We start from the raw sequence: 26,520 nt of genomic DNA, 5'->3' as shown, positions 1-26,520 counted from the left end.
ATTACACCTGTATTAGTCAATATTGTTTGTAGCAGTCAATCAAAGACATCATGTCACACATTTTTGTTTCTGTGAACTTATTTATCTAAAGAATATCATAGCGTCAAAATCTCATACCAGCAGAGTCTAATGCTAAATGCTACAAGATGAAGAATGAAGAATAAAAAAACAACAGTGTGAATCCGGTAAAGACGCATCAAATACTTTATCTTTAAAATCCATCAGGGTACCAACATTAGGGAAATGCAAATGTGACACCATTATCTGAGCCTCAACAGACTTGTTGTTAGGACAACAGCCACCATGTTGCTCCAGGCAAATTTAACTGGAATTTAATTACTTTAAGTAAGAAGCCAGCTAAAAAATCTTGACAGCACAAAAAGCATCGAATTTGCTCAATGTCCACCGCATAAATTGCAGCTCTGTTTTCATACAGAAGCAAAAAAAAAATAAAAAATTTAATAACTGGAAAAAGATTTTATGAAACATGCCAGAAAACCTGGTTGCTGAAACATAACTATAAACAAGAAGCTATTGTTTCATCCTTCCAGAAGTCTGCTGACCACTAGGAACATTGGTCACAGCCCAAGGTAAACCCTGCGACATTCTCCAAGTAGTAAAGCCAAAAGCCTTGGAAGTCTGTCTCTGTCTTTTTCTCTCGTCATCTTCCAAAGTCAACATGGCCGTAAAACTGGCATTGGCCTGCAGCTCGTGTCTGAGGAGGAGTTTAGCTGGAACAGTTGGCGTAGTCATTGCTCAAAATGTGAGTGTGGCTAAGAGAGCTGTCCTTGCTTTTTTTTTTTTTTTTTGTCCTGTTAAAAATTAAAAATGGAAGCCGGGAGAAGGATGAATTCAAGGCTGCTCTCGGTCTGAGAAAAATCTGATATTACAGCCAGGAAGTCCTTCAGCAGCAGATATCCTTAGGGGGGGGGGGGGCACAACTCAATTGTTGGCAAATATCCAGGCTGAAGGATTAGCTCTTCCCGGATGGAGAATGTTATCTAGTTGTAAGTTTGAGGGGGAAAAAAAAAAAAAAAGGAGGAGCGCATAATATTCAAGCTATTTTTTGTTCATTTCTTAATTTCAGATTCCTCATAGTGCCCCACATTGTTTACATTCCCAGAGCTGATTGGAGGCTCACATTCTTGTGACCACCATGACTTAATCAAAAAGAATTGTTTTGACTTCAAGATTCACATCCAACAGAGGGAAAACACCCACATCCACAACTTAGCACTGAGCCTTGAAAGACCAACTTCCTGCACTTTGTAAAAAACCAGGACCTCCCACTCAATCACAAGACCACGGACTGCTCAGTGTGTAAGGCGTTTTATTCTGGGGTGATTCAGTGCCTCTCCAGAACCCACATGAACCAGCAGAGGACAATCAAGCAAACTAAACACAGAGGACATTCTGACATCTTTGCAGATGTGGAGACACCCAGCAGTCCGTAATGAACAGAGCTGACAGGCATAGCCAGTGCTCTCCCTTTATTACACAACATGCCAGTTTAGTTTTCCATGACATTGCTTCACATAAATGCCCTGTAAATGCTTTCTAGTTCTGTAATAAATAGAAAAAACAACAACAGAGGATCGAGCCTCGTCCATGAAAGACAATTAAGGCATTTAAGGCAGCAAACATTTTTCATGAATCCTTATCTCGAGTAAGTCGTGAGAAATATTTTGTACATTCTTTACATCTTCTCCACCCAAGGACATAACGATCTCAGGCTTTGTGCGTGCCGTACCCGCATTCCATAAAATCTCAGGCAGTTCCAAGCTAAAATGGCAGCAGTAGCTGCCTTGAAACCACATGCAGACCTAACCACTACGGACAGGAGCTGACTGGTTTCCGGCCACTGTGTTGCTGTGTGTTGCACCACAGGAGGCAGTCACACTTTGGGTGGCTCAGAAAGCTGCATCTCTGTCGCTGACAGAGCCAGCAGTCATCAAAAAAGAAATCGGTAAGAAAGGAGGGCCAATCTAGTGTAACAACACAGTACGGACGAGCTTGCTAATAATAACACCTAATTTTTGACAGCTGCTCAGCTTTCTGAACTTTAGTTCCTTCTTTCATTTTTTTTTATTTTCTGTTTCTGCTGCTACTTTTTCCGTTTTCTTGTCCACTTCACACAAATTTTTTCATTTTGTGCCCTTCTGTGACCTGTCAAAACTCACGCTTTTGGTTTACGGGACACCAGTTCAGTACAAAAGTGCACACAAGAGCAAGACTAATGATTGATTTAGACATGAAACCAAGTGGCACAGACAGGGTCACTCCACATTTTTCTAGCACATACCATTCATTCTACTTTACACAAGAAAACATTTCTACTAAAAGTTTTACTTTCACATAGTGAACGAAGGTGTTTAATTTTGAATTGCAAAGGCATTGCTAAATGTGTCGTTTTTACTTCCATCTGAGGTTCACCTGCACAGCACTGCAGAAATTTTGAGCTTCAGAGAGCACATGATGCTCCAATTTGGGTACATCAAGAAAAAGGTCTTATTCGAATGAGGAGAATTGGACTGTAACAAGAAGTAATATTACTATGGAATGTTGCAAACACCAGAACCAGGTGAAAAAACCGCTGATTTGAAAGCAGAATAACGATATAAAAAAAAAATACAACTTGTTGCCGTTTCATTTCTAGATACATAAATAGAAATGTGCAAGACACTTCATGGAGATGCAGGGAGAAATCACCTCGTTACCAGAATCGGCCCATTTTCAAAATTGCACTAGCTATTGCTTGTTGAGAAATGTTCACTAAGGCTGCAAGAGTGCGAGAGAGAGCAATACTTTCAGTTGACAATGGTAAGGCTGAACAGAGAACAGCAAAGCTGCTCCGTTTCATCGTTTTTATCCAACAGGGTCTACATCCTCAAGAAGTACACACAGAAACTGCTCTTCTAGAAATGCTATCTTTGTCAACCACTGATTACTCATGTTTAATACATCAATCATGTTGTCTTTAAGAAATATGTGATGTCTCTTCTCCCAATATAGTTCACAAGAAGGAAGTCTAAAAATATATGTTTTGTGTGCTGCTTTAATATGTTCTCCTAAAAGAGAAACAAGAATAGAAAGGAAATCAAGTGGTTTACTTCTACATCACCCTCTCCCATCCCGTCTATGACAAAATACAGCCACAGGCCACAAGCTGAAGTGCAACTGAGCACCAGCAAGAGCAGCAGTCATCTGAATTGACCCTAGTGACATGTGACAGTCTGTCACACCAAACCGGCCCTTACGACATAAAAAAAAATACACACCGAGACAGCAGAAATATCCACTGCAGCTGACCCGAAGATCAAGTGTCACAGCTAGTTGAGGGGGGATGCGTAGTGGTTTGGTGGGGGTAAAAAAGCTGCTGTGGCCGGGGAGATAGACGGTGAGCACAGGCGACATGCACGCCGACGAATGGTGGAGCTGCTAATGCATTTTCCCATGTCAGGATTTTAAAGATCTTAAATTCAGCCACTGAGCTTTCAGTCTGATCATTTTAACGACGCAAACTTAACTATATCAGTTACGCGTGGAGTGACAGATTTGTATCCAGTGAAATACCACGCTCCCTCACAATCATAACTGCAAGCCAGAAATATAAATAGGTTGTAAAATTATAAATGGCCTCTTAACAGCAGCCTGTGTGCAAGTGGTCTATTTATAAAACTGGGCTGCTCGTGTGCAATTAGATAAAAGTGAACCCGGCTTAAAAAAAACAAAACAAAGAATCCACATGCGCGTCTGTGTGCGGGGAACTGATTTCTGACAAAAATAAGACGACAGCTCTTGAATACTGCGCTTGTGAAGCCACCGTTATGAACCTAGATGCTTTCACTGATCTCTGTGAAAGAAATAAACACCATCTGTATTTGCCATCGCATCCCACCCCTTCGCTTCCTCTACAAAGCCTTAAGACACTCCCAGGCAAAGACAGAGCCTAGAAAATTGTGCTCTACTGTATTATCAGCAAAAGACCTGACTTTTCATAGTGCAGTAATATCCTATGCAGGAAATCAGTCTGAAGGAGGAATGTTTCGCCACACAGAAACTGATACACACACACGTAATCACACAGATTTCAGTGTGTTTGCCAGCAGATGTCTGTAAGCTGTCCCCCTGTAAGATTCTGTCCTTATTGGACCAAAAAAAATAACATTAAATAAAAAAATCTTACATGTGCAGCTAATACAGCACATGAATTTTTAATCATTGTGCACAGGTAAATTATTTACAGCTCGGATCTCAGTGGAGTGCCTGTGCACACGCAGGTAGCAGTACATGGTACTTGCACATTCCCTTTTCTCACAAGCCATTTCAGGTCCCTTCAGGAGACAACAAAAAGGTTTCAGTGGAAAAATGAGGCTCACCAAGTAAAATTGTGAAATGTCTCAGTGCAGGGCTCTGCTTGTGCCTCTAATCTTCAGGAAGCAGCTGACAGAAAAGACTCCCTCACCATGAGCTATATATACTTCATAGGTCTAGATAACAAGATATGGGGGTTTTAAAACAACAGAACATTTAAGCCCACTTACACCATCCTGTCCATTCCTGTTATATCCAAGCGTAGAAAAACCACAGTCTTTGAATTGTGCAGCGTCTACGCAGCTCATACTGTCTGCCACTAAAAAGGTCGTCATTTGCTAAATTAATCTCCAACTGTAGCCTTTAAGAAAAGGAAAAATTCAGTACCTTCTAAATCTGTGCTATAAAAGTCCATTGAAGTACATATCAATTACTTACTGGAGGCAGCAAAGAAATTTAATATGTGTGCAATGCTGATGAACACCTAAAGATATACATCTTGTAAAAGTATGCACACGCTTTTTAATATTCTCACAGTACAACCACAAACGTTCAAGTTTTTTTATTAGGATTTTATGCAGTACATAACACTACAACTCACTCACTTCACTTACTAAATTTGGCAGTTGGTACTACCAATAAAAATTTTTTTGGGGGGGGTCAAAGAAAGATGAAAGCAGTGTTGGCACAAAACCTCTGGAAATTATGTCAATGTATATATTATTTTTACAGCCTTGCATATTAAGCATAGGTTGTAGGAGACAAGAGAAAATAAAGGCATCACCCTCAAAACAAGACAGCCTCTTAATATAAAAACTAATACAAGTGGAAGAATAAAGGATAAAGGTGAAGAATCATATTCTAAAAAGAAAGTTGGGAGGCACCAATGGCATGTAATAGAAAGGATGAAAAAGAAGGGTGCACTGAATATTATGGATATTGTGTGATTAACCAGTCTTCAGTATCCTGCTCCACCACGTCTGGGCTGCTGAGAGTCTGTTTCAAATCATTCTCCAAGGTCAAGGTGATTAAAAAAGTAAAAGCAGTTTTGTAAATTCACATGACATTGACTTATCCAATGAGATATTGTCATCACATTTCAAAAAAGTCTCACGGGAAAACTTCAGCTGTCAGGCAGATCAAATTCATGAAAAAGAATGTCAGCGATCTCATTTGCACTTCACATCGCAATAACGAGATCACGTCTGATGCACCATCATGCAAAGCTCAAAAGAGCTGCTGTTTTGAGCAAGACATTAAGGTCAAGTCCTTTTGGTTCTCCAAACTGTGTCCAGGGACTTCATACAAGCAAATGACTGTCTACAGAAAGTCTAACAGTCTCTGGTTAGGTGAGTAAGAGGAGAATCTCTGAAAGAGCATGTCTTGACAACATGTGATCCTCATCTGCATAGTTTCCAGCATGATATCAGCCTGATTTAAGACTACAAAAGGCTTCATTGTATGGACTGGTGTGGACTGGGCTGAACAAGGGTCATTGTGCAGGCTGATAGTCAAAAAAAAGAAGAAAAAAAAAAGAGCAAGAGCCAGCTCAAGTTTTCATTCTCGCATCAGTGGAAATGGCAGACTAAGCAAATTCCCAGCTGAGAAGAATTTATCGACATGAGGCACACAGCAAGCTAAGTTAATCAAGGTTCAGCAGTGTCATCATGTAGGTGTGCGTAGTGCACGGCGCTCAGCTCAAGACTTACTAATGTGGAGATCTTTTCTTTTAAAACCCCCACAGTAAAGTAATCAATCAGCAGGAATAAAAATACTTGACAAAGGATGGAGTGTGGAGGTGATGTCACATCCTCTGTGGTGGACCACCAGCTTGAGGAGCTATGGTTACTGCTTGTTTTACTGGGGAGCCCTGGAAGGAAGGAAACGCAGAACAGGGGAGGGGCAATGTGTAAATGAAGGCAGGAAACACGCCGCAGACCGGGTGCATTCTTAGTGTCCGGTCAACACAACCAAGGAAACAACATACGATTGCTCACAAGTACAGGAACGGATCCACACGGCACGTGTAAACTTACACATCCCATCCCCTGGCCCTGACAAGGCGTACGTGACTGTAATGCGATTTAAAAAAAACGGGTCTACTGCGAGAAGAAAGCCTGCAGGACAGAAATCAGCAAGAGATTTCAGTGTGGCTGGTACTGTATGAATGGTCACTTCCCACACTAGCATGGATCAAAGCTGAGAGCAGATGTTTAATCTCAATCAAACTTCACAAAGTTAAATATGGACACAGAGTAGCTTTTAAAGTTGCAAAAGAAAGACTTTGAACTTGACTTAGAAAAGTCATCTGGGAGCCACTGAGTCGTACACTATGAGAGTTAAAGACGGCACTGTATCTCTCTATCGTTCAGTCATGATAAACTAAGGATTTTACTGTAAAAAAACAACAACATTACAGGACTTGTTTTGCCCAACATGCAAATGGACACTTTTGTATCGACTTGTATTTTAGATGTATGCAAAGCTTACGGAGAATGTCAAACCAGACATTTCTACTCACACTGAAATATGGAGACTTCAATACGGTGCTAAATGTTTAAACCTGATTCTCTACAGGCGGGAGGATTATATATATTTTTTATTTTGTAGTGATAACAGGAGCAGAGACCTGTTTAATCTTTAGGCCTCTCTCTGGATTAGAGGGAGGGAAAAATCATTCTACTTCCCCACACAGCAGCTAGGTAATTATAATAAGCTCCCAAATTTGAATCTCTTTCATGTGCTCAAAAGGCAAATATGGCCGAGAAGGAAGAAAAGCTGGGAGGCATCATTATTAAAAAAAAGCCAAGCGATGTTAGTGTGGTGGAGCACTATGTGGCTACATTCAACTTTTCCCGACGGCTGCATGTGGTGAAATCTCACAAATCAGTTATATGTAAATTAATCGCTGCATGTAATCTGCTTTAACCGTAAAATGAGAATAAACCTGATAATGTAGAGAGCTTCAGATGCCAATAGCCACATTTTCAATCTACAACAAAAAAAAAAAAAAACGTCTTTGGGTCTTACAGGAGGAACAAGTCCAACCAGATGTTTCGGTGGATTACATGAACAGCGTTCACTGGGAGAAATGATAAATGTGAGAGGAGATTTGGGTGACAAAACAGGGGAAAATCTTGTTATGGTATTATTTCTGATAATCTCAAAAACAAACGTATGATACAGTGAATTTACAGTGAATTTTCATTTCCAAAGACTTTTTGCTCTTCTGCACACTTACCTAACCAGCTAGATTTTATCATATTGATAAAATCATCCAAGGAAACCCAACCCACAGCAGCTTTTGTCACACACAAATTCATTTCTTCCTTTATATCACTCCAAACTGTTTTGTACCGTTTCGTTTATATAGAACCTACAGCTGCATTGCATCCTTTTACAAGACAAAACAAAAACTCACATGGGTTGATCATTTTATTAGAATAATACCTAAGTTTGTTATGGAGTTGAAGAAAAAAATTAAGTATTGCACGTTTTTCCCTCTTGTTACATCGTGCGTTTGTATAAAATTGCTTGTGCAAAGTTACCCTTAGCAGATTGCTTCAGTTTGTTTTACATCAGTGAAGTGTCAATGCTTGAAGGATGCTCTGCTTCTAGTTTCATATCTCAGCATAGTGTTGAATCCAAGGTGAAGATCCTGCAGAAATCAAAACTCAAAGAACAACAAGAGACCATCATCCCTTTCTTGATGATGAGACTAAAAGAAGCATGTTTTGTGTCCAGATGCGTCTCTTAACCAAACAAATGGTTGAGAAATCCATTAATATTTCTGTGATCTCATGATCAGTTGATGCTACAGCCCAACCAGCGCCTTCAATAAATGTCCTGAGTGGGTGCTGAAGCTGAGTTTTCTTGGGGTTTATTTTGTTCTCTATAAACTTCTGCCTCTCCCAAACCATCTCCAAATTGACCACTGCGTCAGAAAATCTGTACTTAGACCATCAACATGAATCTTTCGATGTGCACCTTAGACGCAAACAGACTTTTGCAAACTCATAAGGGCTGGACATGCCTCTCCATGTCTGTGTACACAAGCTGCTTGGACCTTGTGGATGCGCGCACGCTCGTATTCATACTATTTATAGTTCAGCTGAATAACCACATTCCAATTGGAGAGCTACCGTTCTTTTACTGTAGCCTGTAAGGGGCAATAATGTGTTAGTTTGAGCACCATCACTCAGTAGAGGAGAAGAAAAGAAGCACCAAGACAGAATCATTTTTTTTAGCCAACTAAATTATACACCTTCAGAAATGAGCAGGCTTCTCACGGGATTTCTTTAAAATAAACTTTGTTGTATTTCTGTTGCTCATGATCTGACCTGTTGTTTTCGTTATTGGCTTTCTGTTTAGCACCACCCTCTGACCGAGTTCTCCATCACTGCCAGTGCGCAAAGTCAACCCGATCACAAAACTTTGTGCAGCAAATAAACATCTGCAGAGACCCACAGCAGACTCGAGTAGGCGAGTCTGACGAAGGTTGCGTCGCGACAGCTTTGCAGTAGAATAGACTTTGGAGCAAACTAGGAGCGGCAAGCTATAGGCATAAGGGTTTGAATATACTTCAATATAATTTTCTTGGATAGTAGTTGATTAGGCTTGCTCATAAATTTTTTGCAGCAATAGTTCACTACACTACAATCCATAACAATTTTAGTAGACTGTGTGCAATTTTGATATCTTTTGACCCATCTTATTCCTCAGTGTAATTGTTAAAACGTTCATAGAAAATGTGAGATTAACGTTTTGGATAAAATTTTATTGATATGTAATGGAAGGTGAGAGAATTATGAACAGAAAAGTAATTTGACAGATTGCTGCAGCTCACTCAAATTAATTTATTTAATGAAACCCCCGTTTGTTAAAGAAAGCACAGCTAAATTTTTGAGGGGGCGGGGGTGTTGAGAGACTTGTAAAAACTAAGGATGAATGTTAAGGAAGTGGGGAGACCGAAGCCATACACCAGGGATGAAAGATATGTGGAAAACTTCTGACAAAAGCACAGGAAAACAGGGAAGACAGGGGCAGGTCCTTTGGGACGGTCCCAAAGCCCAGAAACAGGAAGGCCTTTTTACAACTGATGGAACCAGGGAAAACACACACAGAGTCTTTTAGAAAGGAACTAAAGTCAGTTTTTCCCCCTCAAGTCAGAGCACACACAATTAGCAATGTTTCCAAATACAAATAATGAAATCATTGCTAAATGTGTGGGTGGTTAGACAAAATGTCTTGTTTTAACTCTGGAAAGTTTAAAGAATTTATCACTCTTACACCAGTTTTTTTTCCTCGTCGTTTTAAGAGGATATACATAAACACCACATTGGGCTTCCATAAAGAAGCCTTCTCCAAAAAAAACCTGGGCGTGATCAGCTGCACAACAGAAATGAGGGGTTTTACATCGTTTTTATTTTTTTATTTTTCCATGCACAACATTACAAGCTGGGCCAGCTAGGGAAATTTGCAGGAACGTTGGCAATATTGGTAAGCAGCATGTGAATGTAGACAGAGCAAGTTGAGAGTTGCATTATGAGGTACGCTCAAAGACGTAAAATGTGCCTGGCTTCCTGCCACAGCACCTTCTCTGACAGCTAAAAAGAAATTCCAATCTACTTATGTCAAAAAAGCTGGCACCCACAGGTTTGTATTTTTATTTTTTAAAAAGGTTCAATTTTAGAAAAAAAAAACTAACTCAAACCAAGTTAAACATCAGCAGGAAAAGAAAAAAAAAAAGTCAAAATAAGAAATGTGTCAGTGGTCCAAAACACGCCCTTTTCGTTTCTGGGAAAGCAGCTGGAGTGAGTTTGGTGGATGTGATGCTGTTGGAACTGCTGAAACTCTCCAGATACAAATCTGTGTGTGTGCTTCCATTCAGGGAACAGTCAGTTTAAGTTTAGCAGTCTGGTACACAATGAGGATTCACAGCCTCTGGGCATGAAAACTGACCGCTCCAAAGATAGAGGAGCTGGGAGCAAAGTGGGAGTGGGCCTGGGTGGGGGGGGGGGGGGGTACCCTATTTAAAACCTCACTCTCTGGTCGCCGTTGTGTCAGGGTTGGGATACTCTATCGGCTTGGGTGATCCTTGAAGCTTGAAGTCTGAACCAACAATGAGCTAAGGGAAAGTAAGCACACTCCAGCTACCAAACAGCCACTATAAAAGCAGAACATGTTCTAAATGTACCAGTATTTAAAATGAGGGTTCTTCAGAACTAACAGTAGTTGAAACATTTCAGTAAGGTTATTATTTTAATCATATGTTGTTTCCCCATCTTAAGGAAAAAAAGCCACTATTTGCTTCAAAGACACATTTCTAATATGTTTGTTATAGAAAAAATACAATCAAGTTAAACATGTTTATTTAAGCATTTGAAATTTTGCAAAAACAAACATGTTGAAAGACCTTTTTGTAGTTTAGTGTCCTGTAAAATCTGTATGATTAAGATGTAATGAATTAGGCATAAGGGCTTTAAGTAGATTAATTCTTATAGAAAAATACGCCTTACGGTTCTTTGAAAGTTAGTCTAATTTTTCAAATCATGCATTTTCCATTTAATATTTTTCTGAATTATGCCATAAACAAACTAAATTCTGTATTTTTTAGTTAATACCCAACACTTCAAAAGCGCCACATAAAAATAACCTAATTTATCTAGATTAATTTACTTAAAAATGATTCTGTACAGCTTTTTTTAAAAATCTACCCGAGTTATTATTAATATTTCTGTAATTAAACAAATGTTACATTTTTAATACAAAAAAATAACAGTTCATAGTACAATGACATAAACATAAAAACTAAACATAAACACTTAGACAAGTTGATCCTAGACTGCATGTGTTGACTGAGATTACAGAACCAAAGGGGCGTGGCTAACAACATCACCAGACAAGTGTACACAAAATGTGTTGGGGATTTATCCTATACATTGTTATGCTCTGTAAAGCAGTATGTCAACATGCATCGTCCTTTAGGAGACAATTCACTCAGTAACATGTGAGGTGTCCCTTTACCTTACATTTTTATTTATTTCCACATAATAAAACATCAGCGATATCTCAAGTGAGCAGCATCTGGTCTCACACTCTCAGTTCCCCTGATATTTTTATTTATTTTTTATTTTTTGCCACACCTGAAGTCACTGAAAATAAAAGATGCAGCCACATAAAAACAGCAGGACAACATCAGGCTCTGTATTTGGAATTGGTGGAGCTTCATATCCATGAAAATATTGCACCTATCTGGGAAGAAGAAAAAAAGTTTTGGAAGTTTGGAAGTAAGGAATAGATGTTGACCACAAAATTAAACTGTTTAAAGACTTGTTTAATTTTCATTCATTTATTTTACAATGAATAAATCATAAATCCACCCCGTATGTGATGGTTTGCTGTGAGTGCACTCGGAAAGCCGGGCATGATTAATAGCAGCAGTCAAAGTGGAATTAGAGTAATTGATTATCCATTTGTTTGTTTGTTTTTTTCTGTGTAAACATTTTAAATCTGCAGGAAGGTGATAAATTAACATCATGTTGCTGCAAACTATTTTATAAGGCTGTTCTATGGATCTACAGTTTTTCTCTTCATATAATTAATAGTTGTGTGCATTTTGGTGATGTTGTATAAAGTTAAAAGTGTGCTGAACATTTTTATGCGCATAAACAGGGATTGTGACCAAATAAATAAATGAATGTAAAAAAATAAATAAATACATAAAAATAACAGGCAAAACAGCTCTCGGCCTCCAACAAACACTTTTACACCATCCTCCTTAACATGTTATTGTCTGCTGCATTCGATTCTGCTGATCAGGGTATTTCTCAGTTCAGATGGGCCCTGGGTTATCAACCTTTCCCTCTGCTCTGTGGACACTCACACACTGTCATTGCTTCTGTCATATAGACACATTGCATTCTGTATGCAGTCCTTACATCCCTGTCTGACAATGGCACATTGCTGCCCCAGCAGGTTAGCTGTTCAAATCCCAAACCCCCAAACCGTTTGATCACATTTACCCGCCTCTTCATAAATTCACCTACATTTTGTCACTGTCAAGTTATAGCTTAAATGGATTATTCCTTCCACAATAGTAATGGCCAACGTGTCTTTGAGGAAGGCTTTCCCCCTTTTTTTCTTTTTTGTCCTACTCAAAGTGAGCATTCGCAGTCTGGCAGTGCAGGCGCTTCATTACTTCTAGTCAGCTAATTGCTCGCAGATGTGTGTTAAAAAGAACAGCCTCTTTGGGAAATTAAAGGTTTCTTCTTGAATGTCAAATTCTTGAAACACGGGAATTTGATCTTTAATTACAGTCATGTACAAAAATGAAATGTAATTAAAAAGAAAATCAATCTATTCAGAATTTATGTGTACTTAAATTAAATCAGTTGGTAGATTTAGTTGCTTTTCAGTAACTAAACCCTGTTTAAGTTGTGAAATCCTCCAAGTAAGCAATTCACACCTTGCGTGTCCACTTCATTGTCAGAGTATCATGTAAAGGTGAGAATTTCTTAAGCTGTTTGATCAACCCGAACTCTGAGAGTTCTTCACACTCAAAGAGGAAGACCAAAGTTCAAAAAGGTGCTGCTGTAGTTTTACTGAGCCTTGAGGGGAGGGGGGAACACACACACTGTACTCCCATCTCTCTGAAAAATGAGCTTTGCCCTCAAGGTGAAGACCCTCAATCACGATGAAAACGCCAATCCTAAATCAGACGTGTTCAGCCATTTAACAGGCTAATGTTACCTCGAGTTAAATAAAACCATCCGTTGTGACTTGGATGCTCCATGTCAGATTATCTCCCAGCTTTCCTTGTGTGTCAAAGGTTTCCAGTATGTTCTGCGAATGCCAGTTCATGTTCAGCTCATGACAGACGAGGTGCTGACTGAGAGAAAGGCAGGGTGGTATGCTGGCAGATGGAAGCCTTGGAGGCTTAGAGGTAAACCTGAAATAGCCCTGCTGCTGCATTACATCACAACTGACTTCATCGTCATGCCGGCCGCTGCATCATGCAACCACCAAAGGTGTCACGAGGATAGGTGCAGCTGCTGCAATGGTTGAACTCTCTCAAGTACATCGACTGCATACCTCACTTCCAAAAAGAACAATAAGCTGCACAAGTGTTTTTTTTGTTGTCGTTTTGTGTCGAGAATTGTCCACATCCGATGCAATGTGTTGGGTTTTTTTTATTACTCCGCTAATATGACAACAAAATGTGTCTGCTTGAATGTTATATTTCAGATGCATTTCACAGACATCACAGTGTAACTCATGCAACAAAAAAAAGAGGGAAAACTCTTTTTTTTTTTTGACATTTTAGTCAAAACCACAACCACATCAAAGTCAGGCAGCTAGGCACTGAGCCAGTGTGATGGAGAAATCGTTCAAATGCTGATTTTCTAGATGTCTAGCCATCGAACATAGCAAGCAAGTTTTTAAAACTATGCTTCATTTGAGCTCAATGGTGGGATCAGTTGTAACAATTTACTTAGCAGGAATGCATGCTTCTTGATTCCCAAGCGGAAGAACAAGTTAGTCTACGTGTTTAACAGGTCCAAGTATTGTTTCCATGTCGGCTGTTAACAAGTCCGCCCAGGATGCAAATATTAATAGTAGCAGACTCAACAGTAGCAGACAAAGCACACGGTGGCCTGTGAACCTTTTCATATTTTCCCACATCACAACTATAAACAATGAATCCCATTAACATTTAATGTGGCTAACATAAAGCTCTGTATAATAGTACAGTGGAAGGAAAATGATGCACGCTTTTCAAAAATGTTGAAATATGAACAGTGTGGTGTGCATGTGGATTCAACTCTCCTAAGTCAATACGTTTTGTTGAACCACTCTGCAGCTCTGCACATCTATAATGAACTCTATTCTTTGAAAAACAGCTCATGCTCAGTTATGTTGGATGGATGTCTAGATTAGGGTCTAAACTTTGGCAGGGCCATTTTAACTCATGAAGATTCTTCCATCTAAACAGTCCTGTTATAGATCTCGTGGCATATTTAAGAACTTCGCACTGATAGGTGAATTTACACCCCAGTTTAAAATCGCTTGTTGCTTCTGCCAGAATGTCTTCCAGGGTTATCCTGTATACACAAAGAAAGCATGTGATACTTTCAAATCAAAGACACGCCACACAAAATAATGACAATTTCAACATTTTGCGATTACAAAATGTTCTCGACATTTTGTTGCTGTAGACTTTACATACCCTCGGGATGCTTTTTGCATGTGATTCAGATGCGTTTTGTGGGTTTAAATAGCCTAAGGTTACTTAGAGAATCATGTGCTTCACACACATGGAACTGTTCAGCCGACAGACGCTCGTTTCATTCAACTCAGAGAGAGCTCCAGCCAGACAAAATGAAGAAAATGACCAGCAAATCCCAGAGGGTACACCCAGGTTTGGGAACAGAGAAAGTTTCCATGAAGTCCAGCTAAACATTGAGAATTAAAAAAAAAAAAAATGAAACAAATGTCAACAAAATAACAGCGTCGTCCTTTTAGGTGCATCATCTTTAACTGACAGTAGGTCAGTAATGGAAAATAAACTCGAGGAGGAGTGTTTACTTGGCGCTGAATAGTTTTACATGCATGGGAAAAAAAAAACTGCACCTATGGAAGAATGGCAATGAATGAAAGTTGACAGCATGAGAACCGAGCATGAAATCCTGCTCTGTATTTGAAGTCAACACCATGAAGGGTTTCTTCAGGACTGTGCACTTGGACGGAATGACAGAGAGAAACTGTGCCATGAGTCATGCTGGCATAATTATGGTGTGGCCCCCGTCAATGGACGCCTGAAAAACTCTCATACCAGCCTGTCGATAAAAGGCCCCGCTGGATGATGGATCTGCTTCAGCAGAGCTGCTTAGAAGCAACACTGGAATATAAATGGACCACAACACAACAACAGGACACTTTGGGAATATTCTCTCTGGGATCCAGTTGGAGCAGAGACAGAGGATGAGCACGACTGCCACTATCACACATCAGGGGTTTGCTTTATTGGTCGGATTACATCACCCACCCCTCTTGCTCCATGTGATAATGTTTCAGGAACACTGGGCACACAAACTTGGCCATGTGCTTCTACGTCCACGCTGCCAAAATAAGTCAGCACTTTCTAATACAGTGTGGCTACAGTTTCACTTCGTCCTGGCCAGGTATTGTAGGACGGCGATGAGCGTAACTTGTCAACAAGACCGCAGATTGTTAATATGTAAGCTACTTGTGATGCTGCCCTGAGTCAATTTTTGTTTTTTGGGTGGGGGTGGGGGGTGGAGAGGGTAGAGTGCTGCAACTGTTTGAATATCGTAACTCTCTCAACTATGAGTCATTTTAGGACAGTCGAGTGCAACACAAAGGCAACAATCTTGGGACAAAGCACAGCAAAAAGAAAACTGGCTCTTGATTCTCTTTTCTGGTGAACTTACACAAACATTTATTTATTAAGCCATCCGCAGTGGTGTGAAAGGAAATGTGTGAGCCGACTTGCATGGGGAGAAGGATGCTGATGGTGACCACGAAGAAGAGGTAGAGTGGGAGGAAGACAAAGATGAGTGAGGTCATGGTGAAACTGTGCATGGTGTCAGTTGCCTGGTCATTCACCAATTACTCATAATCAAGTCCATCTTTCCAAATAAAATCGAAAATCATACCACAGACTTAAGTTTTTTTCCTCAAACGTAATAATTTCGAATGAAACATCATGAGGGTTTTTATTAAAAATAATCTCACCATTTCTGTACAAGTAGGAGCTCAAGTAGAAAAGGTAGCCTGCACATGTCAGCCCATTCATCCCACTGGGACACATTACAGTACGGATCTCTCGTTTCAGAAAGCCGGTTGGGCCTATTGGAGCGAACCCAGATATATGCTACAGAGCTGGAGCACTTTAAATTCTCCACTTTCACAATGACAACTCCGCTACAAACAGCAGCAAATGGCACAGAACACAGTGTCCCAAAGTGCTACCTGTCACCTGAATCTCAAGGGTTCCCACGCTGACCAGTTAATTGGCCAGTAAATTCAATCGACTTTGAACGAGCTCGTTTCCTTCTTAATAATCACGACGCTGAGCGCTTCTTCCGACCGCTGCCTGCCTACCTTCCGTATGGGGCGACCACAGCAGCAGACAGTCACGATAAAAAAAAGACACAACTCACCCTTAAAACGTCCGGCGGTATAAGAGATATCCTTATTCTGAGATTCTTCCACAGGCAGCAGATCACCGGTTGTTACATTATCATAACAGCGGCGCGGCAGCAAACGGGGTTTTTTTTCCCCCCACCACCAAACAGATGTGTGATTTTCTTCTTCTTCTTCTTCTTTCTTCTTTTTTTTTAATACCAGTCCTGGAGCCGTGCGTAAAATCCAATCGCTTCAGTGTTGGTCTCAGCTGCGGCACAAGCGGGGAAATAGGAGGGTGTAACAGGGATGTGGCTGCTGTCCGCTGCCCTTCTCTCCTACGGACGGAGCATTTCCACGCTGCTCCATGAAGCGAGCGACCGAAGTTCCCTCTCTGCCGCCGGTTGTAGCCTAATTCAGTTTCGTGGAGAGTCAGCCCCGCCCTGGGCTGAAGACGGTCTGACGGAAAGACGAGCCCGAGGAGCGCGTTAACCAATCGGTGAGTACACGGGGAGGCGCTGCTTCTCCCGGTTAACTATCGGGGTGACTAAGCGTTATCTTCGGTCCGTCTGGGTCCAGGCAGCGAAAACATTTAACCCTCTCCATACAGGTCCACTGCTTCTGTTGGGGTAAAAAAAATATATACATATATATCATCTCAAAGTTAATTTAGGTCAGGAATTCATTGCACACAAAGAAATATGTGTCAAGCGTTACAGCCAAAGATAGCCCTAAAGTTACCTTTTAATTTAATTTAAATATTGCTGGAGAAGAACAAAAAAGGAGAGTGATGTGATGTTATTGCTTGTAATATCATGGGGAAGAAACAAAACAAAACGGCAGTTGTCCAGGGAAAGTTTGGTGGAAGAAAAAAGTGTTTCAGAAACAAAAGGCTCCAGAATTTAGAGAATTGTAGCTTGAGTCAATGAAGGACCACACCACTGTATTCAGGACATGGCCTACAACTGTTCTACTTATTGAGGTAAACCATCCCTGAATCAGAGACAATATCAGAACTATTAGGGGAAAAAAAGAAGAATGGGCAGAACTGGTTGAGACGTACCACAAAGTAATTGCCACGAGTCTTTAACTCCATAACATCCTAATGAAACATTATAAGTATTTTGTTTATGTGAAAGAACAAACACTTTTGCAACACCTGCAGGTCACAGGGACAAGAATTGGGGAAAAAAAAGAAGCTTAAAGAATATGCATAAATTTGTTAAAATTACTTACGCTTAGGCTGTTGGCTTGAACAAAAAAAAATTCTGTACTGTTAATATTGTCTTAAAGAATATGTATTATCTTAATTTGACATGTTTCCCAGGCAGGATGGAAATATCAGTTACATAGTTTGACTTGTGCAGAGCAGCTGCCTTTTCCCCATGATCAAAACAACATTCTGCAGAGCAAACAATGTAAGGTTGGGGGAGGAGGAGTATTTTCACTCCATCTCTGACTCTGTCCTACTCCTCACAGGCCTGCTACACCCAAACAATCTTTTGTTTCATGGTGAAATAATTCCTTCATATACAGTGGTGTCCGCAGGGCTCTCATATCGTCTGAGTGAGGGGTTTGATGTTTGAAAACAGGCTGCCCAGTACAGCTGACCACAGCAACATTTCCCATTGCAAACACTTCACACACTTTTGATCAAGATGTATTGGATAATTTTTTCTACTTTTACCTCCATATGTCACATCAAATTATATAACTTTTGTAGCCTCAGTGTAGAAATCTGCTCATTAATGGCTCATTGAATTAACTCATACTAAAAGGTAGATTCATATGTCATGTTTTTTTTTTTGAGCAAGTATAAGTGTGGCACAGTTGAAACTGTTATTTTTTTCCGCACTACGTCACTTTCAAAAGTTGTCCACCAATTTGTATGTGACTGCAATAAATTACTTTAATGTTTGGATCTTAATATCTTCAAGACATGAAGTGAAGATGCATAAATGCTTAATATTGACTTCAAACTGGAAAAACATAAAACTGTTTACCTCCTTATTTAATATAAAGTATTAAGTTTTAGAGTATAGCTTTATGTGTTGTCTTAGACCTGGCTGGATCTTCACAATCCTCAATGTTTCAGTTTCATTTTAATTATTTAGAGGAAACTCTAAAATGTATGCAAAATAGCTTAAGGGCACAAATCACATATGCTTTCAAAAGCCTCTTAAAACTATATTTCGGCGGGTATGCAATTGAGTGGGTCTAAAATGAATAACTGTTACTAATTCAAACGACTTAAAAGACTATGAGAGATTTATTACTAAAAACATTTTTATGGTTCAGGCCTCTTCATGGAATCTGTCCACATGACTCAGTGATGATGAGCATAACATCACATGCCCATGGATTTTGCTCAATGCTGCATTTTAACAAAGATTACACAGTAGAATTTCACAGAATCCAGTCATGAAAACAACAACGGAGCCTCCACATTCTGCTTACTACCCTAGTACCACATGACCCTTGAGTATTTGTTGATGCAGCGGTTGCTAACGTGCAAAACTGGACTTTAGCGCAATTTGATTTCAATGCTCTGTTGTAGGAGCAAAAAGCCAGCTGTAGCCGTGTGCTGAATTTAAGTCTCTTCGAAAGCGAATATTCGACTTGGGAGAACAAGATTCCTCTGCAGCACCAGTAACACACCCTGCTGCTCCATTTAATAAAAAGCCCATTTGAGTGCATTCCATCAGTGAAAGCTCAGATTCACCTGGGAATTGTCTTCAGCAGGGAGGCGGATGCTAAGAAGCAGGGAAGTTTGAGGTGTTGACAAGGGGCTCTAAGTGTGAAAATCTACATGGTCACATTAGTTAAACTCTTTCTCATATGATTAGGTAAATTAAAATAAAAGAAAAGAAAACTTTAGGTTACACTTAATTTGGTATGTCATTCCTATTTAGCAGCATAACGAATACATTTTAGCTTCATTTCACACAGATTGTAAAATTGAAAAAAAAAAAACACCACTGTTATGTAGTTCTTTGTATTTAGATGTACCGTACTATCTGGTGTAACACATACATGTAGTTAATTAATTCATATATTTGGAATAATCTGCAGAAAGTATGTAAGACACAATATATATTATTGTTGGTATTTTGGCAATGTATGAAAAAATAGAATACATTTTAGAAGTAGATATTTTTTATTACATTAGTACATTTGAGATTACACTTTTGCTGTTTCTTAATAATAAAATGTAACACGTGCTGCATGATTGTTAACTGTTTATGTGACGCATGTGGGCATCGTGTGTTTACATCGTAGCATTTGGCATGAACTAATAACGTGCTAGCTTTTTAAAGGGGATTGAAATTTTTATATGGGATAGTTTAACCATCTAAATTAAGTACCAGGGGACAGGGAGCAGAGGGAGCAGGAGAGTAACACAGGAAGAAGAGATTAAGTAGTTTTCTTCTCAGCTCAACCACAGTGTAGATATTGATACATACTTTTTTTTACACAATTTGAATAGAAGTGATTTAAATAGGACTTGTTTTTCTTTTGTAATTTTCTAAGGTTTATATGTCAATGTACATTATTTTATTCTGTCAACAGAAAGACACTTATGAGTGAAAGATGTAGAAAGAAACAGAGTTCGAAGAATTTCCTTCACTGCACTGGAACAAGGATAGATTCAATTTGTTTGCTTTCAATTATGCTAAATCTATGATGTAACTCTATTATGTAGGACATTATCATTCTTTCTGGTAGTGCATTCCTTTGACAGGAATTAACTGTGTGGTTCAGATTTTGTAACTTTTCCTCCACAGCTCTCTTCCCCAGAAGAACAATCTGGTGCAAGAAGCTTTTTTTTTTTTTTTTTTTTTACTGCTAACTGTTTGAAACCTGAGTTTACTCGCTATTCAAATTATGCTAAACAAATGTAGTATAAATTAAATGAATGTGTCAGATTTTTTTTTTAACTGTGCTACATGTACTTATCTGTGTAAGGAATACTTAATGGCCGACAGGGAGTCCCTGATGGATAAACCATGAAGCGAGTAATTAATGGTGAAGTTTCCCATGAGACTGCAGAGGGTTAAAGCTGGGTCAAAGGCAGCATTACGGAAGCTGTGAAGGACCTGTCAGAGCTCCCACGTCCCCCTGAAGGCCCATCAGTCAGTCGCAGATAAAAGAGCTGAGTGAAAGGATAATGTTTAACCAAAAGAGCCATGTCAGACGGTCCATAAACTGCTTCCTTTTGCTGACAGACAACACAAGAAACACAAGCCTTTCTGGAATAAGAACAGAGATTGTTTTTTTTTTTTTGCTCATGTAAGAGCGACATGATATAAAGAGGTTAATGATGACCCCGTTGATCAGCGTGAAACACCAAAAAGCGACACAACTCTATGTTGTTAGCATAGATCATAACATCCATGTGTCACGAAGAACAAAACATTATATATTTTGGAAAACGTGACAAATTGATGCTGATAGCAAAAGAATAAGGAGGTTAAATAAAGTTCATGGTTGTGCAGATTTTATCTCCCTTGTTTCATTGATAAGAGCAGAGAAACCTCAAACTGGCTCAGCGACCACAGGTGTGACTTGAAACAGGAAACTGTTATCAGCGGTGGTTGATGGGTTACAGGACTGGAGCAGGTTAAATCAATAAAACAAACTGCTCAAAGATGTTTTTTTTAATTAAATGATCTACTAAAACAGCCTTTAAAGGCCTTTCACTTTGAAAAGTATTCCATGTGACATCTTTATTAATGCACTGTGTAAGTTTAAAATAAACATGATTCTGCAGAAATGTCTCTCTAACTGAAAAAAAAATAAGCTTCCAGACTCTCAAGTTAAATAAATACATCTGTAATTGTATGTAATTTATGTATGCACTCCAGATTAACAGTCTGCATATGGTCCAAATTATGTGGCGGAGTTAAAGGTTGTGGGCACAACATTCAAGATGTGGACAAAGACAAGCCTGTTTCCTTATAGGCATGTCTTTGTTGAGTAGGTGTGTGAAATGGATCAAGTCATATTTCCATCTCCCAGAGAGACTCCAGCCAGTTGTGCAGCACACACCAAATGGCTGCAGTAAACAAGGAAGGAGAGTCTTGAATCATTAATTATCATCAATTATTAAGCTCATCGCATATAATTGGGCTCCTGGGCTCTAACATGCTCTTAGTAACAAAGAATTCAATACAGCCAGCCACTTGAAGACAACACATGAAAACATCCAATACGTAACAGGTGTACAGAAAATTATTGGTTATTTTTTTTATTTGTTATCTTACGCAAACTACAAAAAAAATGATTGCTTTAAAACATATATGTTTTAAAATTTACCTTCAACAATATCTAAATGTTGGATTTTACAAGTAGCATTCTTTAAGATAGATAGATAGATACTTTATGCTATATAATCTATATAGTATAAGATACAGTTAACATCATTTTATTAATAATCTTAGCTGAAGCAAATCAAATATTTAATTTCTTTAAAATTAAAGCCTGAAGAATATAACAAATATATTTAACCCCCCCCCCAAACTTTCTAGATACGACCTTATTTGTGATTCTTGTCTCTGACTCGTGTTTTAGTGAGATAATTTTAGTCGGGCAGCAATCTGCTCTTCCATCTGCACAAGCAGACGAGTTTCTGGAGTTTCTGCTCGGCGTCACAGCCAATGAGGAGCCTGCAGGAGATGAAAGCATCCAGAATGCCTAAAGCGTTGCCAAAATGTTTCTGCTAAGATTATCGATGGCAGCTTCCCAGACGTCGGCCTTCCCTCGTCTACCAGCCTGAACAAAGTCAACAATCCACGTGAAAAGACTTGGACATGACACGCTCAGCGTTTTTCTGTCTGGAATGTACCCTTAAAAAGTCAGTGCATGTCATTAAGCTTCATTAATCTGAAGTGCTTTGTCTGGTAATTCATTTAATAGCATTATTTGTCAATTTTGAATAGAATTTTGTGAGCAGCTCAAATATATCATTATTTTCAGCTTACAATATAACATATATTGTAACATTATGCAAAGGTATACGCTTGGTAAAAATGTATAAAAATAATTTGGAGCTGTTACAACATATTAGAAAACAGATGAAAGCTGAATGTGTATTACTATTTTTGAGCTCAAGCGATCAGGAAAAGACTTGGGAATATGAACTAATGCTGTGCAGAAGGATCTGCAGCAGCATGCTGCCAACACTTAGCACAGCAGGCAGAGGAACATCAGAACCACAGGGAAGCTGGAGGAATGTTTTTGTGGTGCAGAGCTTCTGCTGTAGAGTCCAAAATAGGCGGTATTAATAAAACTATTTCTCAAATTCGGACTGGCAGTCTACACAGGGTATGAGAGTTGGAGATTCTATAAATCATTTTGCTGCCGTGAAATGCTTCACCAATCTTGTGCAGCTCAAAAAATACTTAAAGAGTTATGGATGTGTCTATAATATATAGGGTAATGAGATTTGTTTCCTTATTTAACCCCAGTTAAATTTCAGTGGTGTGTGGAATTCAGTATCTACCTAAAAGAAGCTTTTAAAAATATTTATTTCTTGCCGATTTATACTCTCTTGAGCTCTCTACTTCCACCATTTTGCAAGTTGGACTTTCCTCATAAAACTCAACTCTGTGGCACAGCCATGTCACACACAATTAGTGATCCTGAGAGCCACATGCATCCACACTGCTTGGGGCCAAATAGGCGCCATCCATTTCCTAGGCACAGGCAGCTGAGAACATGATATATATCCAGGGGTGAAAGTAGTTTTAAATTCTTGGGGGTACTATGACGGAAAAAAAAAATGTATATATATATATATATATTAAAGAACTAATATTGTTCTTTAATATATACTGCTCAAAAAATAAAGGGAACACTTAAACAACACAATATAACTCCAAGTAAATCAAACTTCTGTGAAATCAAACTGTCCACTTAGGAGGCAACACTGATTGACCCGACGAAGGTCCCCGTTGTCAATCAGTGTTGCTTCCTAAGTGGACAGTTTGATTTCACAGAAGTTTGATTTACTTGGAGTTATATTGTGTTGTTTAAGTGTTCCCTTTATTTTTTTTTAACATCATGACATGGAGTGCATCCCAGTTTTCCATGTCTGGCATATAACCATTCATTTTAGCTTTTAAACTGGTTCTAAAACCAAAAATCATCAAAATATTTTATATGAGATTATGGCAGTTTATCATAGGATATGTGAACAAAATAAAAATGTTATATTAATCTGGACTCCATACTCATGTAGGTATTATGGGGAATGAAAGAGTGGACAGACTGGCTAAGGAGGTGATTAAAAAAGAAGATATTGATATGCAAATAAAGTTATCTAAATCTGAAGGCAAAAGTACAATTTGGAAAGAAAGCAAGAAGATATGGGAAGCTAGGTGGGTAAATGAAATACATGGAAGACATTTATTTAGGATACAAAATACAGTCGATGTAGATAGAATCAGAGGAATAAACAGGAGGGAGGAGATAATTATAAATAGAATAAGAACCGGGCATAGTTTCCTAAATGGAACTCTTTTGAAGATGGGGAAACACCTTACTGGTTTATGTAGATGGTGTGATGATGTAGAAACAGTGGAACATGTTTTGATTAAATGTAGAAAGTATGAAAGCCAAAGCCAAATTAAAAACGGAACTAGGTGTTAGTAGGGAATTAAAATTTGATAAGGTGATCGATCAGCTGGATAGTATTGAGGGGAAAAAGAAGATTTTTTTGTTTTTTAAAAACACTGGGATCTTTAAGAGAATTTGAGGTGTAGACGGTAGGAGTCAATAGAGGGCAGTAGTGCAACGAATTGGATGCAAGCTGCCGTTAAAACCAAAAGAAGAAGAAGAAGATGAATGTTTTGAAATACGTAAATATATTGAGTATATAAAAAAAACGTGTCGTAGAGACATTTAAACTCAAAGCTCGCTGTAACATGAGCAAAGATGATGGCAGGAAGAAAAAGAAAGGTCCAAGACTTGGCAGTGGCTTTTGCTACACATACAGAGTCGGGCTTGCCGTTGCGTAGAAACCAGACTGAACCGAACTGTAGAGCTTCTCCTGCCAAACTGAAGAGCCAACCAGTTCTGTGTGAATCTGTTCAAAGTCTCGAGCCGGAGCGAAGCCATTATTTCAACAACAACGAGCCTCAGCGGAGACTGGGGCAGGACTTTTTCAATCAGCCCTGCATCAGTTTGGCTAAAGCATTCCTCGGCAAGGTACTGTAATCTCTCTTTAAATGTACATATGTAAGGGCTGAGCTTTCTAGAGTAGCTCAGAAATGTTTAGAAGCCGCATTATTCGTCTAAATAGGAAGTAAAAACCACATTTCATTACTGTCTAATAAAAATAAACGTCTTAACTGTCTTCTTTAATCTATTATCGGCAATACCCTCACCTACAACATCACTAGGCCCAACTGTCCTGACAGCCAAACAGCAGAGTGGGTCGGGTTGCCTTACAGTGTGGGGGCAGATTTGCTCTATAAAGAGGGAGAACAGACTGTTCTATTAAATTAAAGCTACGGTGCAGAACATCTGGTTCAGGCACTAAAGATAACGGACCTGATAATTACAAATAGACAAAGATGATCAGCATGAATCATAGACCAAACATCAAAACTCAATTATCTTAGTGTCAATTTATAACCTAATTGTAAGGCGGAATCTGAAAGCATGTAAGCGCGGCACCCAGAAGGTTTACAGTGAACATGCTGAAACTTAAGGGGTTGAGCAAGAAATACATTATGCAGCTTTGTGCATCAAGGGGAAAAATACTTGGAAAGGAGTCCCACTTTATGGAAGTTGTGTAAAGCAATCCTGAAATAGACCTATTTTAAGATACATATTTCAACTTACTTTTACAATGCCTCCTAAACAACTTCTTCTTTTATGCCTGCATTTTATCATTAGTGTTATCTATGACATTTGCTAGAATGTATCTTGTCACGCAGCCAGATCAGTTCAGTGTTTTTTTTATTTTTTTATTAACTCTTTAGCTTTAAAAGATAAAATTTCAGTTGCTATTATAAAATTAGACTTTTCTGTGCAGGTGCTGGTCCGCAGGCGTGCAGATGGCTCTGAGCTTCGAGGGAGAATAGTGGAAACTGAGGCATATCTCGGAGGGGAGGACAAAGCCTCTCACTCAGCAGGGGGCAAACGCACCGAGAGGAACACGGCCATGTTCATGAAGCCCGGCACAATCTATGTGTATCCGATCTACGGGATCTACCTCTGCATGAATGTGTCCAGTGAAGGTATTCACTACCCACCAACGGCGCAACGTGCCCTATCCACATTTTTGCAATGTTTGCATATGCAAATATGACGTGAAAAAGGTTTCAGAGAGCCTTTTTCCGTTTCATTGTGTTTAGGTCGACTCTGTATTTATCTAACATTAAAGCAAGTCAGCGGTTTTTGCTCTTCGTTACTGGTTAGTAGAGAGCAAAGGAAGGAAACAAAGCAGAGCCTTGCTGACTGATGCAGATTGTGTGCTGTGTTTATTCAGGGGAGGGTGCTGCCGTGCTGCTGCGCTCTCTGGAGCCCCTGCAGGGCCAGCCTGCGATGAGGGAGCTGAGAGCGGCTCGACGCAAAGAGGGAGCCCGGCAACTGAAGGACAAAGAGCTCTGCAACGGGCCCTCGAAGCTGTGCCAGGCTCTAAATATACTTCGCTGTTTTGACCGGAGAGACTTGGCTTCTGACACTGAGGTGTGGCTAGAGGACGATCAAAACACAAGTCCCCCGAAACCCCAGGAAATAGTTTCAGCTCCGCGCGTCGGTATCGAGTCCCACGGGGAGTGGGCTAAGAAACAGTGGCGCTTTTATCTGCGGGGGCATCCCTGTGTTAGTGTGGTGAACAAAGAGGCAGAGAGACGGTCTCTGTCTGGAAATGAAACGGACGATGTAGATCCATGAAATGTGCAAAAAAAGAACAAAATCAACCTGAGAAAAAAAAAAATAGACTCGAGTGTTTTAAGCTGCTTTTCTATGTGTTCCCTTTTTTAAACTTGGAAATAATAAAGTCTTGTCCATTTTGTCTTGTGGAGGTATGCTACATAATACATTAGAAGG

The 26,520-nt window shown here is 39.4% G+C and overlaps 2 protein-coding genes across 4 annotated transcripts in view; one reads left to right on the top strand and one right to left on the bottom strand.

The window, feature by feature from the left end:
* rhbdf1a (rhomboid 5 homolog 1a (Drosophila)) overlaps nucleotides 1-16,995 on the bottom strand; it is a 29,598-nt gene extending 12,603 nt beyond the window's left edge. For 2 of the 3 annotated variants that reach the window (XM_008415952.3, XM_008415954.3), the window contains exon 1: nucleotides 16,500-16,995. The gene's annotated coding sequence lies outside the window, so the exon portion shown is untranslated. The remainder of the gene's footprint in view (nucleotides 1-16,499) is intronic. The other variant, XM_008415955.3, reaches the window with a different exon arrangement.
* A 6,518-nt stretch (nucleotides 16,996-23,513) lies between these two features.
* Nucleotides 23,514-26,483, top strand: mpg (N-methylpurine DNA glycosylase). The gene is made up of 3 exons (XM_008415956.3): nucleotides 23,514-24,669; nucleotides 25,502-25,706; nucleotides 25,958-26,483. The coding sequence occupies exons 1-3, from the start codon at nucleotides 24,397-24,399 to the stop codon at nucleotides 26,362-26,364; spliced, it is 885 nt and encodes a 294-aa protein (XP_008414178.2). The 5' UTR covers nucleotides 23,514-24,396; the 3' UTR covers nucleotides 26,365-26,483.
* Nucleotides 26,484-26,520: the final 37 nt, after the last annotated feature.

This window comes from Poecilia reticulata, chromosome 8 (assembly GCF_904066995.2).
Source record: "Poecilia reticulata chromosome 8, P_reticulata-male-v2, whole genome shotgun sequence".
Taxonomy (NCBI): domain Eukaryota; kingdom Metazoa; phylum Chordata; class Actinopteri; order Cyprinodontiformes; family Poeciliidae; genus Poecilia; species Poecilia reticulata.
Note: the sequence above shows the minus strand (reverse complement) of the source record. Positions and strands in the feature narration are given on the sequence as shown.